General features: G+C 40.9%; 1 protein-coding gene across 1 annotated transcript in view; it reads left to right on the top strand.

Annotated features, from left to right (window-relative positions):
* The window catches only part of ksr2 (kinase suppressor of ras 2), a 66584-nt gene extending 56446 nt beyond the window's left edge, over positions 1 to 10138 (top strand). The window contains exons 16-18 of the mRNA XM_079471819.1: positions 2686 to 2820; positions 7534 to 7663; positions 8033 to 10138. Coding sequence (XP_079327945.1) covers positions 2686 to 2820; positions 7534 to 7663; positions 8033 to 8179 — 412 coding nt within the window. The 3' untranslated portion in view covers positions 8180 to 10138. The remainder of the gene's footprint in view (positions 1 to 2685; positions 2821 to 7533; positions 7664 to 8032) is intronic.
* Positions 10139 to 19505: the final 9367 nt, after the last annotated feature.

The following is a 19505-nucleotide window of genomic DNA, read 5'->3' as shown; positions in this document are numbered from 1 at the left end:
TTATGTTTTTATGAAAATCTCTAATTCGACCAAAATCCATATTTTTCACATTTTCGTGTAGCTCAAAATTATTGTCATGCGATGCTGCATAGGTGTGCTTAAAAAAAGCATGAAGAAAATGACAATATAACCCCACCATGGCTTTCGCCTTTTTCACCTCTTCTTAGTTTGTTTTAAAGAATGTACGAAGAGGCATTTGGCATCAATCCTATTAAAGCCGGGATATGCTTTTCTTTTCCAAAATAAATACAAAATGTGTCATCCTTTACTCACCCTCATTTTGTTACATCTTCATTTGTGTTCCATATAAAAATAAAAACAGCATGATGGTACTGTAAGTGAATAAAGATTCATTTTTGGGTCTCTGTATTTGAGGCTCTGCCCGTAGGGTGAGCTCAGTTTCATTTCCAGTGTTTCATTCATGTTGTTTGTGCCATTTTTCAAGTAATGAATTCATTTCTGACTGTATATGATGTGAAGGAGTCCTCTGGAGTAATTGATTTAGGATCAGCTTTCATAATCCAGATCTTCTGACGCTTCATGAGAAAAGCACGACATTTGTGGGATCTGTAGCTGGATTTTACATCTCGGTGGAAATCACCTCCACCTTCTTCATATTTGAGAAAGGATCGCTGTCTATATACCATAATCTTCTTCTAAAGACAAAGACATGAAAGAAGCCTCTCTTTCTGGCGAAATCCTGTGAATGTTGGAAAGGATGTGTGTGTTTTGTTGCCGATTTGTATATGAAGGAATTCGTCTTTGGTTGAATGATTAAACACTGATATTAAATTTAAATCAGCATAACAAAAATACATAGATAATATATATGTATCATTTACATGTAGAATGTAAATGAACATAGATAATGTATGTGTATATACTGTATAACGTAGATGTTATATATTGAATGTATATGTATTTGTTATATATATATATATACAGTATATTCTTACTAAATGTTGTAATTACAAAAATTCAAGGGAGTTTTTATGTATTACACTGCAAAATAACTTTTTAGTTTTCTTACTTTTGTTTTGTTGTCCAGTACATACATCAACAAAATTATTATTTATATGAATTATGAATTAAGATTTACTTGAGGAGCTAAATGTTAAAAAAGGGTTGTTTTATTGTAAAAAAAAAATGAAATCAGATTATACTTATAATAATAGCTGCCAATGGGACTACAATGACGCACTTAATACAGTCAATAAAAGAAATGTATTTACCAGAAATCAAGACTTCATATCTTGGGTCATTTTGCTTCTCAAAATAAATAAGTAATAACATATAAATTAATAATTAATAAATAATAAATGTCATGAAATGTCATGCAATGTATTAATAGGGCACAACCCACAATTCCATGCACATTTTTATGCATATTAAAACAATATAACAATGGAAAACTTAACAGTCATAAATCGTGTTTAAAACCAAACCATGAATTTGTGTTGCATGGTGAGCTGTGGTCTCATTTCTGTTCTATTTTATATATTTAATGGCGTATAAATACGTTTAATGAATGCATTGTCTCGACAGCGCGGAGGAGTCTGCAATGTGGGGTCTGCCGGCATGAAACGCTCGCCGTCGCTGATGATGTTGATGTTTTGGCCTCCGTCCACTGTCTGTTTGCATTTTGAAAATGTTTTCTTTGGCATGAAAAATCAACATCCTGATGGAGCGATAGTACAAGCGCTCGTACACATCGGCTCATCTGATTATGAGGCCCATTTTGCACGATAGTGTTTACGTACGTTGGTGGCAATCTCAGAGTTTACATCACGGCCGTGATAAAGTCTTGCATCCTTTCGACGTTCTGATTAGCCCACACCTCCACAGCCACGTGAACGATCATCAGGAGTTATTGACCAAAGGGATAGTATTCGAAACGGCATATTTCGCAGGTCACCGGGGACTCGCGTGCTCCAGTATAATTATGAATTGTTTATCTGTAAGGCGCGAGCTTGGCTTTCAATAACGGCGGTTTACACGACTTATGTGATATGACTCTGGACCGGACGGGATTTTGTAATAAAATCTGATTATTAAGGGATTTGTTCCTGTTTGAAATATCACATCCATCTAAGGCGACATCTACAGCTATGGGCGAACGATGAGGACGCTGGACCCACTTGTGTTGAAGTGTCGGGAAATGTCAGGGTTGCTTAAAAGGGCTTTTGTGGGTTATGAGAGATGAAGTCATTGGAAATGAACATGTCTGATGGGACGCCTGGTTATCAAAACATGATCCGTTTAATATGCATAAAACCTTTGTATGACTCTTTCTTCAGTGGAACACGAAAGAAGATATTTTGAGAAATGTCCCACGGGTTTCGTGTACGACAGAAGTCAATGAGGTTTATTGTTGTTTGGTTACTAACGTTTCTTCAATATATCTTCTTTTGTGTACTGCACGAAAAGTAAAGGAATGATGGAATGATTTTGTGTGAACTATGCCTTTAAGTTACGATCTAGACCTCGGTCTGTCAAGTGTTTAAAAGTCAGGCTGTCTGAGGTCAACCGTTGGCTTGTGTTCATTCGGTTATATTTTTATGACAGAACTGTCAATATGACGACCTTTTAGTTGTTTTCCTGGATTCAAAGCATGCACGTGCTGGTCTTGTTTTTTAATTCAGGTCTTCTCTCTCTCTCTTTCTCTCTCTGTCTGTCTCTCTTTAGTAGACGGAAGGATAAGTTGCGGATCCCGAGCGGCTGGCTGTGTCATCTCGCTCCCGAGCTCATCCGTCAACTTTCCCCTGAGACAGCAGAAAACCAGCTTCCTTTTTCCAAACAGTCTGATGTCTTTGCGTTCGGGTGGGTCTCCTCTGCTTCTCTCTGCACCTGTGTTTTCACCAACACGGATATCAGATTTGCATGTATGCATTTGGCAGACGCGGAAAACGTTACGAGACCGCTTCACTTTGTCTGATTGTACTATTTATAGTTGTGTTTAGGTATAATGATCCATTTCCTTTCATTCTGTGAACTAGTATCAATATTTCTCCCAAATTTGCAAAAAAATAAACAAACCAGGGAAATTCTCTGTATTTATTCAGACCTCAAATACGTCAAAGAAGTTCATATTCACTTTTAAACAACCCGATGGTAAAATCTGTACATTTATTTAGGAAATTGTTTCAGTTTTCATGTGTCAGTCTTTCACATTGCTGTTGAATGACTTTATATCACTCCTGAGATGACTGGATACACCTAGAAATGATGATTACATGAAAATTTGTGAGTGGTCTCTTTAATTGTTTTCGCGGCTGGATGTTCCCTGAATATTGAACCCATGACCTTTGCCAACACAAAGGAACATCTAGGACGTCCATCAAAAATGTCAATAATAAGTCAATGATGAGTGAATTTTCATTTTGTTTGGGAAGACTTATCACAAAGATTCAATATGATGAAAAACAGGATTAAATCATGGATTTATTTAGGTTCCTGTATTATACAGCCGCAGAAATGATGAAGAGTCCACTTCAGTTTGACCTTTAATACAAATTTAGGTCCGGTGTCTGTTGAATATCAACAAAAACAAACTTCAGACTTATATTCACGTTTGAGCTGATCCTAAAATATATGTTAAACTTTAGTATTGTGTTGTGTAAACATAAACGTAAACTTGTTTCCTTTGCAGTATTCAAGATCTTTAAACATGTTTTTTGTTGTTTGGACCCGTTTCGATGTTCTGCAAATACTGTAAATGCAAATGAAAACACTGTGTTCACAGAATGAATCAAAATGATAATATTACTTAAACACATAAATATCAAATTAAGAATAAGTGAAGATCATGTATATATAGTATATACAGAATGCACTGACTGTAGACATACATGCATTTTGACACAAAAGGGGTGATTCAGAAAGACTCCAGAAACCAGTCAGTGTATTCAATACTTGTTTACCTATTGAGTATTCAACCACTCGGTCATCACTGTACACTTGAAGAGATTACAGTATATAAGTCTTAAAGGTACAGTTACATAAAAAACAAAGCTGTTTATTGAGAGTTCAGATTTAGTCACGTCACCAAACTGGAATAACAAAGCTCAACTGCTGTATTATTAAATTCACACAAAAATAAAAAAACTAGCATCATTTATTCACCCAAATGTTTTAAAAAAACCTGTACGACTTCTTCTGTAATATATATTTTGAGAAATGTCCTTAAACTGGACGTCAATGGGGGTCAAACTTGTGTGGTTACCAACATTCTTCAAAATATCTTCTTTTGCGTTCTGCAGAGTTTCGAAAAGACACGCGGATGAGTAAATGATGAAAGTATTTTGATATGCCACCGGTACTAAGCCCACTAATGAAATCCTATTCACATGAGACTACATGCAAAACTCCATCTGTAATCTGGAGTTAACTCTACCCGACCCGAGCCCTTCCAGAGGCAGCGAGTGTGTAGGCCAAATGAATAAAAGGACGGATGGATGGATAGATGAAGGAATGCTGCTCTCTTAGGTCCTTACACAATTGCGTCCTCAGCTGTGATCTCCTTATGGACTCTCTGCCACACTGTCACTCTATGAGAGCCAGAAAACAGCCGTCCAGCTGGTCACGCTAAATCGCCCTTTACCTAGAGGTGACCCCAAAGCCGTTTCTCTGCTGTCCATTCGGAATCAAGCAGCTGTGCCTTATGAAAATGACATTTTTGGTGGGTAAATTGATAACAGTTTGTATTACCAAATTGTTAAACTATGGTTACTGAGACAGCGGTATATTTGTGGTTACTATGGTTTTAAATACCATGGTTGAATTGGGGTTACAATGCTAAAATCATCCCTGAATTTATGTTTCATGTGAACATTAAATGTTATGCTTTATGTTAAAGGAGCAGTTCTCTTCAAAATAAGCGTCTGTACATAGTAGGAATAAAAATTACTATGGAAAGTCAACGGGGGCTTATTTTAAAGTGAACTACTCCTTTAACGGTTCATACAGTTAAAGCGATTGTTTGTTATCGTATTTTTTGTGGCCTTTTTTGGTGTCACTCGATTGAATAAATTATGTTTTTAAAGGCGCAATGGGGAGATTTTAGCAGCATGTAGTGCCGAGGTTGTGAATTGCAACTAACGCTCACTCCACTCCCTTTCGAAGCACTACGGCGGCTGACACAGGATTAAAGGTCTTTGCAAATACAGCCCGAAATTTTCGTAAAAGTTTTTTGTATTCGTCATCCTAACCTAAAGTTTTGTCAAGCCCAGAAACCTTTGCACATTAAGTCCAATGCGTATTGATGAATCCATCGACCTTGCTAGGTAGACTGTCCTCACCTTCTCTCCCTGAATTTTCTTGCACACCTCTCAATACGGTTTTGGCAAGGAGTCTCCCGTTTTTTACATCCATCTGCCGCCATCCATTCGTTTAGTTATTTCTCCCGTGAACGCAATCGCAAACGGACCGATGGAGGCCGCAAACAGCCCCAGGAACCCTTCGACCCCGCCAGTATCCCTGATTTTGGTAACGTTACCCAAATGTTGAGGTACGGTCTTCTTGCGTTTGGCATCGTAGCTTGGTAACAGGATAGTATGTCCTGACTTTCTAGCCATTACACAATCATCTGCTCGTCTGCCACACTGTCTCTTTACATTCTATGTCTTTGTAATCCGCACTTTTGTTTCTCATACAGTACTTTGTTCTATGAGACGAAATGGACTCAGACACCATCTTGGATTTTGGCGCTCGCTTGTACGGTGGCTCTGAATTGTCAAAACACCTCCTAAAACGCTTGCTACGGATGCGAAAATCACAGAAAAGCGTTTTTTTACGATGGACAGAAATACTTACATTTCGTATGCAAAAGACCTTAAGATGTCGTCACATTTTCGCTTCTTTGCCGAAGGAGATCACATGTTTACGAAACGCGCTGTGTAGAGCAGTTTGTCCGTTTAGAGTTACTGTAGAAACAACACGGCGAATTCCAAGTAAGGGGACAGCGGAGTATGTAGATATAAACAGCTTATTCTAAGATAACACAAACATAACGCTTTATTATGTAAGACCTCTGAAGACATAGTTAGGCATGTTATATTGCATTTCTGTTAATAGATCCTCCTAAATATCACACACAGCACATAAAAATGACTTCTTTTAGAATTTCCACTCAGTTTTATGTGCTGTTTTTCCTCCACAAATGATTTACGTTTGGTTTTAAATTGCAGATCTCTGATGATCGACCATTCATCAGATCTCTCCACTCAATGGTTGTTAATACGCTCTTAATGTCATAAACAGAACGCTGCATCTTAATTATGATTTGCCTAATTTAATAATAATAGAAACTCAGTTGCAGGTCCTCACATATGTACGGGTTCTGGATGAGAGCATCTGAAGGGTCTCCCTGAGGGTCAACAATCCAACGGTACAAAATCACGTGTTCAAGTTTACTAAACCACAGCACCTCTGAGTCAATTTTGACTTCCATCGGATGACTTCGTACTACATGGACTAAATGTAAAAGAGAAATCAGAAGTGCTTTTGAACTGCTGAATTGTTGACCCTCAGGGAGACTCTTCCGATGCCCTCATCCAGAACTGGATCATTTGTGAGGACCTCCAACTGAGTTCCTATTATTGATAAATGAAGCAAATCATAATTTAGATGCAGCGTTCTGTTTATGACATTTAATAATTGAACCAAGATTTTTTTTATTCAGCGTTCATTTGTTTTACTAAAGATGGTTTCATTGGAAGTTAACTCCCAGTCTGTGTTTGGTTATAAATAAGAAAAATATTTGATTGTGTATTAGTTATTAAATTAAAACTACTCAACAGTAATTGATTCTGTGCCACATGAAGTTTGTTTATGTTGAACGCACACACAACTTTGTTTTTGGATATCATCGTGAGGACTTGCCACAGACTTCAAAGGTTTTTATACTGATCTAATGGTATTTTCTAACCCAAACCCCTAAAACTAACAAACCATCAAACCTTTTTATCATTTTTTCATTATAACTTAAATACGCATCATTTAGGGTTCAATGTTGTGGTCATCACAATGTAGCTGACCTCAGGTTTTATTATTGTTATAAGGAGATTTGATTCGCACACAGGGATTAAGATTTAAAGATTTATTGACATATTATTTCGGTAAATTATCATTGGGGTTTAATGATAACATTATTTGGCCCATTTTCAAATATTTGTATTCAGTTAAAGAGGTTTTATGATGTTTGAATAAACATTTAAAAAATGTGGCTTTCAAAAGCTCACTCATTCCATGAAGAGTATGAACGTGTAAAATGAATGCAGAATGTTAAAAATTGGGTACATTTTATAAGAAATGTTTATATTGAGATATTCAATAATATTTTAAGTTTTGTATTGCAGACGGGACCATTCTGAGCTCAGTTTGAGATATGTTGACATCTATTCTGAAACTCTATGACAGAAACATTTGTGAGATTTCTGACTCTTTTTCTAAGGAGAAACATCTTGATACGCAAAAGTTGCTCTTTATTTCGTTTCTTTGATGTCAAGAATGTTCTTTCGTTGTCATGTGTTTTAGCACTATCTGGTACGAGCTTCATGCGCGTGAGTGGCCCTTTAAGAACCAGCCGGCTGAAGTCATTATCTGGCAGGTGGGGAGTGGAATGAAGCCCAACCTCACACAGATCGGCATGGGCAAGGAAATATCTGTGAGTAAACACACACATCGTATATGAATACATATAAAAGCTATTAAACTACTGCATTTGTAGGTAAGGTATTTACAATTAATTTCTTAGGCAAATGCATTGCCCTTTAACCAGAAAGTGATACAGTTCACACATAATGACAATTTCCTCAACCTTATATTTTTCCCAACCCCTGTGACTTTCTTCTGAAGCACCCAAAATAAAATGTTTATTGTATATAAAAGGAAACTGTGATTTATAATCTTTTGGGTTTGAAATGAGGCTAAGTGGAATATTGATGTTTAGGTAATCTATTGCTTTAGGAGCCAAGTCAGGATCCAAAAATCGTTTAATAGAAAATCATGTAATGAAAGTCTCTCTCTTGAGCAGGACATTCTGCTGTTCTGTTGGGCGTACGAACAAGAGGAGCGACCCAGCTTCTCCAAGCTCGTCGAACTTCTGGAGAAACTGCCCAAGCGCAACCGTCGCCTGTCGCACCCCGTGCACTTCTGGAAATCAGCTGAGTATGTGAAATGAGCTAAACGCCAAACTAAACGGAACAATCGTGAGATAACGTTAACATTTAAAACAAAGACTCAACGAGGCTAAGAATACCCAACACGTGTGGGTTGCTACTGAATGGTGCATGTATTCTGCTGTATTTTGCGACGTTTCCTAAAGCGCAGTGATGATTTAGCATTCTCAGAGCACACGCTATTTCCTGCTGTATCGTTTGATCAGTAAACAAATACTTTCTTTTTTTGGCTTAATCTGTTTGCATTTCGCAACTGCTTGTGATTATTTATCATTGTTATCTATGAACGAAGAAGTCCTGTTTTGGTGAATGTTGCTTTTTTTTCCCGTCGACAATGCATTGCATTTTTACAAACAATTGAAAGTAGTTTTTATTGTAAGTTTTTTGTCTGTATTTCTTTGGAGATTCAGTCATCGGATGAATGTATTTATTTTCTGCTTGTAAAAATGTATCCTTGATTTGTTTTTAGTTTCGTTTATTCGCGGTCCATCGGTGTTTCACGGAGTTACATTCTGCCATCTTTTGCTGTTTGGTTTTACGTGCATCACCGTAAAGGGAGGTGTATATTCCAGAATGTGAACGATTTATTTTCCTTCCCAAGTTGCGTTGTAGATACAGTCGTGCACAGCCGTCTCTCATTTGCGTGGCTTGCATTGCCTACATTTGCCTACGTCGGCGGCGTAATGAAACGTGTTGCCGCGAGCCGCGCGTGTATATTATCGACACTTGAATTGTATCATGCCTAACTGTGACAAAACAAGAGTTACCTGGGTTAAAATGCTATTCCTGAGCCTAACATGAAAGGGATAGATAACCGCCCGTATCTATCACACTTTTACTTATCAGTGCATACTTAAGAATGTTTTGGCAGATTATCAAGCTTTGGGTTGTTTATTGCTTCACATTCTTGTATTATAGAGAATATATCATGAGTAATAGTGCACTTTTCTTCGCACACGCATTTGTGTATTATTATCACGTCTCATGAATATGACTGTTGCATGTTGCAAGTTATGGAGCGTCCGTGTTGTAACACCGAACGGCGGAACTTTCAACAGGCGCGCGAAAGTTCGATTCAGTCTCTTAAGTTTGGTGTCGCTAGTTTGGTATGGCTTACGAAAAAAAACGCTTTTCTTTTCATTTCCGGGTACAGACAATCTGCTCACACGGTGCCGGTGTCTAATGCTCACAAACTCGCTACTGTTATTTTTTTCAAGTATATTTTATGATGTGGCTTGGTGGGCGTTTACATTTTGTACAGTCAAGCGTTTTCACATGCATGAGAACATTTTTAAGGGATTCGTGCTCCGGGATACCACGACGGGATATGTGACGATGTAAGAAAGTAATAAAAATGATTTAAAAATATATATCAGGCCTGGCAAGGCACAGAATCTATACATATATAAATGTGCTATAATGTTTATAATTTTGGGGAAGTGTGCGGAGACGCTGGAAATGATTGGGAATGTGGCTAATGAAAATATAAAATGGGATTTTGTTAACAACCATGATAAGCAGCTTCCACATCAGGCCTATTTAACAGGCTGTAGACTTTGCTTAATAATCTGTTGCTGTAATGAATATTCCAATCATTAAATCCGACCTCATTGCCATCGACTGAATTATTTCTGCATCATTATGAATGTATGAATTGTGTTCTCTCACTGTGTGTGTGTGTGTACTTTTACTTTTCATGGGCATTTTTTTTGGTGATCATGGATTTTTATGAACACTTTTCCATCGCTCTGGTTTTCGTTACTTTTCTGAAATTGTTCTTGCAGGTTTCTTTGACGCCTCCATGATTGAGTTTTGTGTGTATTTGTTGTGAGTATATAAAAGCTTGTATTTACCGATGCCTTATGGCTCATGGCTTAGCGACCCGTACTCATCCCGAGCTTTCTTTACGGTCATCCTTTATGGAGATATATGAAAATAAAAATGTGTTGATTTTGGACGTTCGTTTTTGGTTTGTCATTTCTTTTACGCCTCGTCAAGATTCATGTTTTATGTTGACCCAAACAATGTACGACCACAAATGCATAAAATAATTCATTGATACAATAATTGTAATAAATTGCTATTTTAACTGACGAATAATAAAAGCGTTGACTAAAATCTTAGCTTAAATGAAATGATTGCAACATGAAAATGAATATAAAGTGGTTAAAATTGCACTACGAACACGGTTTACAAACCATGAGACAGTTTTAAAATAGTCAGACATGTTTTAAAATATGTCCATATGTAAGTATGTATTGTTGTTTGCAGTGGCGGTTCTAGCTCCCATCAGCGCCCTGGCCGAAACACATTTTCATCGCCCCACCTTTTTAACTTTGCCATGTTATTATTTTTATTTGAATGTCTATATATTATTAGGGATGAATAAAATACGTCAGAAAACTGCCTCAACGTCGTACATATCCAAAGTTTACGTCAAAACGCAGATAAAAAGCGTGAGATGTTTGTCCCTTCGTGCGCTCCGTAGTCCGGTGTAGGACTACATCGTTGTCATGTGATTGTTTTAAAGTTAGCAGCCTGCCTTGTATATTCAATTCCACCTTTTTGTGGGGTTTTCTGCTCAATATAACTTTGTGAAGGCTAAGAAAAGCGAATTTGGTGATAATTTAGACCACCGAGATCGATTTCAATCATTTAAGCAGGTTTCCAATAATACTGCCACTCCACTACAAATACTTAAAGCAAACTACCCAAATACTACTTTTATCAGATCAAGCACTAGCTGTCTACCTGTCGATGAGACTATCCATCATCTGGAGTGAACACAGATGATGGAAACCCCGGAGCAGAATACGAATATCACTCTAGCGGAGTGATAACAGAATGCTTTAGCAGGGATGTGACTCCATTCCACTTCACCCATACAGCCTATCGTGCAGTTCGCCGTTGCATTCCTGCTATACTAGTGTGAGGCATTTACACAGACGCCTGCCGAAGCTTCTGAAAATTAGCGGAGCATATTACGCGTGTATTTATTTTCGTGGGTGCCCCGTGCCGCCCCCTGAGAGATGCTGCCCATGTCGCCCATTCCCAAATCCGCCACTGGTTGGTCGTGATCTTTAAAAACACTTTTGGTGTTGTAACACAGTATTTTCCAAACTTTTTGTAATAGTGTAATACTACATAAAAATAAACATTTATCCGTGACTTGACTACACAGACTACAGTCGCACAAACTTTATAGAACTACGTAAATTAGTATTTTATTCACGCAACACGTTTCATTTTTATTTTAAAAAACTCTTTATTTTACAAAATAATATAAGAGAGAAGAACTGATGGAGCCCGTTCTGCATTTTATTCTTCATCCTGGTAAGTGACGAGATGTCGACCGCATAAGTCGAGCGTCATGCTGTTGAGGTGCATTATGGGATTGATGCTAGCGCTCTAGTGTTGTAATCACAGTTGAGTAGATATCTATGAACAAAGACACGTAATTTAGGGAGCTGGGATTTTTCTGGATTAAAAAGAACACAAGCACGTTTATATTTCTAACCCAATTGTAATGCTTGTAAATATTTGACTGTGTTTTGTTTTCAGGAAAAACACAGCTCCATGTTCACTTGCATGTGTTTGAATGTATGCAGGTCTATGACTGCACATGTCAAATCTCTAAATGCTCTATGCTGTAGTGATGAATGAGTTGGTTAAAAAAAAGAAATTCAATTCTGAATGCACTACTGTCTTAATAAAATGCGCAATACTACCTTTAACTACTATTCTAAGAACTATTAAAATACAATTTGTATTAGTTATGACATCAATAATATTGTTTCATGTATAAAGCCTTATCTTAATCCAGTGTTTCTCAAAGTGTGGGGAATTCCCCATTGGTGGGGAATAGAGACATGACAAGTGGGGCGCGACAAATGGGTGGACATCTTGTCTTTTTTTATTAATTACTTTATTATTAACCATTTTAATGTAAGCCGTACTTAAAACAACATCAGATTGCAAATAAAAAGCAAGAATGATTTTACGTCAGAGGTTTGTGACATGGAATGAAAAGAAAACTGGAGATTCGGCGCCAGCAACCAAGACAGACAGTGGACCTTAAGTTTATTACCATTTTGTTTTTGGCTATTGGGGATAGGTGGGACTCGGACCCCTACCCTACCTCTAAAGTGGGGAAAGAGAGGGAGGGAGGGAGGGAGGGAGGGAGGGAGGGAGGGAGATAGAGATAGAGAGAGAGAGAGAGAGAGAGAGAGAGAGAGAGAGAGAGAGAGAGAGAGAGAGAGAGAGAGAGAGAGAGAGGGAGGAAGGGAGAGATAGAGAGAGAGAGAGAGAGAGAGAGATAGAGAGAGCCAGAGAGAGAGAGAGAGAGAAAGAGAGAGGGAGGAAGGGAGAGATAGAGAGAGAGAGAGAGAGAGAGAGATAGAGAGAGCCAGAGAGAGAGAGAGAGAGAGGGAGGGAGGGAGAGATAGAGAGAGAGAGAGAGAGAGAGGAGAGAGAGAGAGAGAGAGAGAGAGAGAGAGACAGGGAGAGAAAGGCATGGAGGGAGAGATAGAGAGAGAGAGAGAGAGAGAGAGAGAGAGGAAGGGATGGAGGGAGGGATAGAGAACACATTAAAAAGGAGATTATAATTAAATGCAGTGATTTTTTCATACCTGGAAAACACACACACGTTTATATTTTACATTAGATGTAGTGAATAACTTTATTGTAAAATGAATAAAATCTAAAATAATTTAACCATTACAACTTCGACCTTTGACCGGATTCTAAGGTATCAAATTGATTGGCGAAAGTCAGGTTAGCAAGAACACGATTGGCTACATAGTGTCGTGTTTTTGTCATCTGTGTGAAGACTGATAACAGTGGCAACAAGCACTTTCAAAAACAACACATTCCAGCGATAGATCGCCGGACGTATTTAACACAGACCACCGTATTTCTTAACAGATGGAGATGTTTCTGACTGTCCATCTTTGATACGTACTCCAGAAAGATTCTCGCAGAGACAGACACAGTTAAGCGTGCAAGGTTTTGTTTTCATTGTGTACACAAAAAATAAAAGTAGACCATTTATAGTTTATAATGATGTCTTGCACTAATATATATGGACTATATACGGAAGTCATTTTCGCTGTCATAAGAGAAAAAAACATCAGAAGGCACCAGCGTCTTCGTCGTTTAAGAAGGTTGAAGAAAGCGTAACCTATTTAGTTTCATATTTATGTTGAAATATTAAAGAATAATATTAAGTTTAATTTTCATCCATGTTGATTATGGAAAGTGAACAGCATTATTAAGATAGCAGGGGTCTTTCCTCGAGGGCCAGATTCTAAAAGTATAAATGGGATGCGGGCCAGTTTTTTTTACCATATCCTAATTTCTTCTGTGATTTTGTATTTCTGTTATTTATTGCATTTTTACTTAAAAAAATGATGTAGCACAAGTTCAGTCATCTTATATGCTCGCTGTACTGAAATATTCCATTCATTTTCCTTGATGTTCATAAAGCATAGCGAAGTATATTATTATAACAAACAATTGATGACTGATTTCATGTGTGATTTTCCACAGAAGCACACAACATACTGCATTTCTTTATTATTGTGGTAAGAAATAGCAAACACGAATCACTTGAATGGTAACTTCACAGAAAACCATTATTCACTACAGAACAACATCAATAATACTAAATAAATCTTAAATTTCGTTATACTTCTTAATAACATCTATATAAATATTATTTAAAAAAAAAGCATGAATAATCAAACTTTTCACGCGCAAAGGCTTATGGGTATTCCTCACACCATTTTTACTGATAATATTTAGTTCATTGCAGTGGAAGTGTTAGGTTAGGTTTACTTAATTTTAACTGTAGTTTGCAAAACTCACTTTACGAATACGTTTGAGCTTTTCTAGTAATTTAAATGTTTGTGTTGCACGGACAAAATGTGTTTATCTAAGTAGAAGCTACTTAACCTAATATAATATGGTTATTAAGACAACAAATCACTTTTATGAGTGTGGGATCAGACATGATCCTGACCACTTAATATTATGGAATTATTATGGACGTTTTTAATACTACAATATGTTTTTAATACATTTCTTGAATACGTGTCTAAGGCTAGGCCTACTTCAATTAATTGATAAGATGTTGATTTCAGTTGGTTTATATTCAGTAGATTAAACACACACATTGCCTTAAATGTTTTCCCCGTGTGTTTGTATGTGCTTCATAACCAAGCCAGAATGAGGGAAAAAGCGATGTAGCCAGCGTTTGGCATGTGTTTTTACAAGCAACATGTGAACGGCCCCTACATGTCTATGATAAAACCGTTGGCAAACCTGAATTATTTAGCTACTTACATTGCGCAACAGACCTTAAACTAGGCTTCTGTCAAAAGCAATCCTGAAAATAAATGCCTGTATGATCGTGAGAATGTATTTCGGCAAAAGGCATCCAGAACTAGGCCTGCTTGTCACACGTCTTCTACCACTGAAGCTGCTGGGATAGGGGTGTCGTTTAAAAAAAACTCTACATTTCTTTCTGGGGAAGAAGAACCCTCTCACATTTGCCCACGGACCAGATCTGGGATCAGCCATCTAATTTTCTGCAGTATTTTAGGACCATGACTAAAACTTGGATGCGGGCCTCCAATCCCCCGGGCTCGTGTGCACCTGCATACTCATACCCGGATGCTACGCCACTGCATTGCGACAAAACAATAAGGTAAAACTTTACAATAAGGTGTTAATAGTTACCATTAGTAAATGCATTGGCTAACATTAGCTAACAATGTATGATTTAGTTTTTCAGCATTTATTGTTAATGCTAGTTCATGTCAATGCGGTTATTCATGTTAGTTCATGGTGCATTAACTAATGTTCCCTTTCTGTCGGTCTCTCGACGTTGTGTCGAACCGACAGATTGGGTTCGCCCCTGAGAACCTATCATCTTCTGACTATTTTGAAAAGGCCAATGAAATTGGCGAATGAAATTTGCATGCCGGGCTCCGCCCCCGGATATCCGGGTATAAAAGGGGAGCCGGCGTGCTCATTCATTCACCTTTTGTTCTTCGGAGCCTTCGCATCTGATGACATTCTTCGAATTGCCGAATTCTACGACGCGGTGCAGCGGAGATTCCCCTGTGCGTCCTGGCAGTTCCAGAGGTATTTTTCTAAAAGAGCAATTTCCTCAGCGTGGCATTTCCCGCTGATCTCTTTGGGTGCAGTACACTCATCGAGGACGGGGACGGACACGGTGGTTGCCGCAGGTGTTCGGGGGTCCGACCACTGTGGCAGCCTCATGGATTCGTCCTGCCCGCACTGCGCGCGGATGGCTATTCAGACGTTGCGTCACTGCGGGCGGATGGCTATTCAGACGTTGCGTCACGGTGGCTGTGTTCTGTAAGATCCTGCCAACACCTCGTTAGCTTCCCGTTCTGTGACCGCAGCGGCTACGGCCCTGCCGTCAGTGGTGGCGAGCATCCGCAGACAACGGCCACCTGGGGAGCTTGACCTAGACTCACCGTCCAGGGCATGTAAGGTCTCGACATCTCTGGTGTTGAGGCTGGCAGTGCCGTGGGCCAAGCTGCCACCACTCTTACGCCATGGCCATCCTGCAGGCCAGGGCTCTAAAGAGAGCCCCACGGGGTAAGATCGACCCAAGTAGTGCCGCCGCCGACTGGCCCTCCGGGGACCACGGTGGCAGCGCAGGCTGGGTCGGACGATGTCCACATCAGTGGCCCGGAAAGACGCCTCTGACTCAATCTTGCACAGGTGGGCGATGTCGAGAAAGGCCACTTTCCCGACTCCCCTCTCGCAAGGTCGGCTGATTGGTGGCGCTGTCAAGGACTGCTCCAGCAGCCTTTGCAAGGTCTGGGAAGGGAGTATCAAGTGCTGCTAGTTGCGCCTACGGGCCCAACTACACTTGGTCCTCGGAGCTAATACTCCTGACGACAACTCCCCCTGGCCAAATCCCCTGGCGAAGGGCCTACTCGCAGGGGATGGGCACGTTGTGGCATTCGAGCCGGATCTTTGGGTCTGGCTCCTGGATGGGACGAGGAGTTCCTGGATGATCTACCCCCCACAGTGGTGGAGACTATCACTCAGGCAAGGGCCATGCCCACAAGGCTGGATGCCTTTAAGTGGCGCCCCTTCTCGTCCTGGTGCTCTTCTCGAGGAGAAGACCCGCGGAATTGCTCGCTCAGGAACGTGTTGTCCTATTGCAGGAGAGGCTGGGGAGTAATCTCCCCTTCCACATTGAAGCGTGGGTACCCGCTGTCGCGGTTATCACGTACCAGTTGCTGGTGAGCCTCTGGGGCGGCATGACCTGATTATTAGGTTCCTCTAGGGCGCGAGGGGCTAAGGCCTCGTCCGCGCCCCGTACCCTCTTGGGACCTTAAGGTGGACCTTTGGGTCCCCTTTTTTCGGGCCCTGCGGAGAGCCCCCTTCCTCGTTCTGCGAGGGGGGTTGGCTCTCCTGCTGGGGCTCGAGTCCATCCAGAGGGTGAGGCACCTGCAAGCATTCCGTGTCCACCGATTGCAAAAATTCAGGCCCGGTGACTCTCACGTGATCCTGAGACCCCGGCCGACTTACGTGCCCAAAGTTCCGCCGCCCCCCTTTGGGAACTAGGTGGTGAACTTGCAGGCGCTCCCACACCGGGAGAAAGACCCAACCTGTACGTGGGGTGTCCAGTAAGCGCATTGCACCTCTACTCGAACCACACGGAGGGCTTCAAGGCCCTGAGCAGCTCTTGTCTGTTATGGAGTTCAGCAACGGGAGTGCTGTCTCCGAGGAGAGTTGTCGCGCTGGATCGCACACGCCGTCACTACGGCGTGCCGATCCTAGCCCGTGCCCATTTGAGTGACGGTACACTCCGCTCGGGGTGTGGCCTCCTCGTGGGCATCGGCTCAGTGCGCCTCTCTGGCAGACATCTGTAGAGTTGCGGGTTGGGCTACTCTATACCTCGCAGAGGCTTGCAACCTCCGTGGGGAGTCGGCAGCTCGAGTCTTGCCAACAGGTGAGACCAGCAGTCGTAGGGCGTACGCCTGCGCATAGCGCCATTCCCCTTCTTAGGTGGATCAGTGCGCTATGGGCTGCCTCCCTTCTTTCCCCAAGGGTGAAGAATAGGCAGTCCGTCCATCCATCAATAAGCACTCAGGGCGGCGGGCTCGGCGGAGCAGCCCTGCCGCCTATGGCCGGGTATTAAGCTGAGTTATTACATATAGCTCTAACCAGACCTAGTGCCCCACACGTAGTAACCCCCCACTAGGGTGGTTCCGTCTGAGATGTCGTCATGAGATGGTTCCCCGCGTGGCAACCCATGACCTCCCCCAGGTGGACATCCACCTTGCGACATTCCGCACATACCTCCGATGAGTTCTCCCCTATTTGGTGAGACCATGTTGGTGTCTCCACTGTATTCCCCCCTATGGTGGGAAGTGGTCTCCGTAGCGCACGTCCACATTGAGGGAACAGCGCTTACCCAGTAGCCCTACGGTACCGGACGGCTTCTCGTTTAGAGAACAAGGCCTCCGTCTGTGGTGGCCGAGGGCAGGGGCTACTCATCTTTGCCAAAAGCTCTGGGAGCCCCTGCCTGCCCACTGGAAGGTTAAAAATTTCGCGATAGCGCTCACGTGTGGCTCGCCCAGGCCGGTCAACGTCGCTTCGCTAGAGATTGTGACGCGGCTTAGTGCTGTGCCGTTTTCAATAGGAACCCCATCTGTCGGTTCGACACAACGTCGAGAGACCGACAGAAAGGGAACGTCTCGGTTACGTATGTACCCTCTGTTCCCTGATGGAGGGAACGAGACGTTGTGTCCCTCATGCCACAACATTAGCCGTCCGCTGCAGCGATCCTGAGATGCTCTCAGGCTCCTCAGCACAAAAGGTGAATGAATGAGCACGCCGGCTCCCCTTTTATACCCGGATATCCGGGGGCGGAGCCCGGCATGCAAATTACATTCGCCAATTTCATTGGCCTTTTCAAAATAGTCAGAAGATGATAGGTTCTCAGGGGCGAACCCCATCTGTCGGTTCGACACAACGTCTCGTTCCCTCCATCAGGGCACAGAGGTTACATACGTAACCGAGACGTTATCCGTGACAACATTGGATTTTGATAGTGTATAAGTAAATGCTGAAATTAACATGAATTAATAACAATAAGTGCCATAGAAGTATGGTACATTCTTAATTTATGTTAGCTAACGAATTAGCTAATAGTTAACAAATAGCACCTTATTGTAACGTGTTACCAAAAACATAGTGATATAATAGAGATCATAATATAGAGATTACGAATACAATTCGTTTAACAATGAAAAGTATGGATACATTGTTCAGTGTGAACTGAATTATTTTTTACAATGTTAAAATGTATTGGTCCCATTATGATTTGACAGAGAATCATTTCGTGGTTTTTATCCAGTGTCTGACGTGTTGAATTTGACCTTTTGTTAAACAGTTTCAAATCTTTCCTACATTTTAACCCCACAAATGATTTTCTTTCATGCGAAATGAATTCGTCTTTCTTAAATGAATCGGAGAACACAAACCAGACCTCTGGAGGTAAACCAAATTTTCCAACCTCGTTTCTCCCACACCCATTTGCGAGGCTCTGAAGCAGCTCTACGTAACTCTTCGGTTCTTTCGTACTGAAAGTGAGCATTTTCTCTTCCATCTAAAGGGTCACAGGTACTGTATCAATATATGCCTCTTCGACGTGGGAGGACTTTCGGACCAATTTCATGCTTCAGATGTCTAGTTTAAAAGTCATATGCGCACAAGAGCACAGGTTTCTCTAACCTCGCAGAAGACGCCCACACGCTTCACTAAGCTAACGCTGATTAGTCACGAACTCGGGCCGACAAAGCAGAGAAAGAGAGAGAAAGGGTCGGAGTTGAGTGATGAAATAGTGGTCATTTGGTATCGTGTGGCAGGTCAGTGATCTACTAACAATGAGCCGATGGTTCAGACAAAACGTTCTGTGTAAGTATATGCAACACATGAAGAGTAGGAGGTGTAAAATAAATGTAGATTGTAGAGGTAAAATCTTCTGGATTTGTGTAAATCTGATGAGTTCTTTAATAATATTGACTTTTGCAGACTTGAAAAATCTGAGCTCGGTTTGAGGCGTTGTTGAGATCTTGTGTGAGACCCTAATGGAGACATTAATGACTTTCTCAAGAAAGATATCTGAGACGCATGACACTCAATATATCTCATTGATGTCTAGAAGAAATGTTTGAGATAATACTGTCATCTCATCTGGGATTTTTCTTTCTGTTCAAAAGCGATGGATAGAGTCATAATCCCTCATGCTTCTTCAACATTATCTGTTTTTCTTTT

Source organism: Barbatula barbatula, assembly GCF_947034865.1.
Source record: "Barbatula barbatula genome assembly, chromosome: 2".
Classification (NCBI taxonomy): Eukaryota; Metazoa; Chordata; class Actinopteri; order Cypriniformes; family Nemacheilidae; genus Barbatula; species Barbatula barbatula.
The sequence above is the reverse complement of the archived record's forward strand: the minus strand, read 5'-3'. Positions and strand labels throughout refer to the sequence as shown.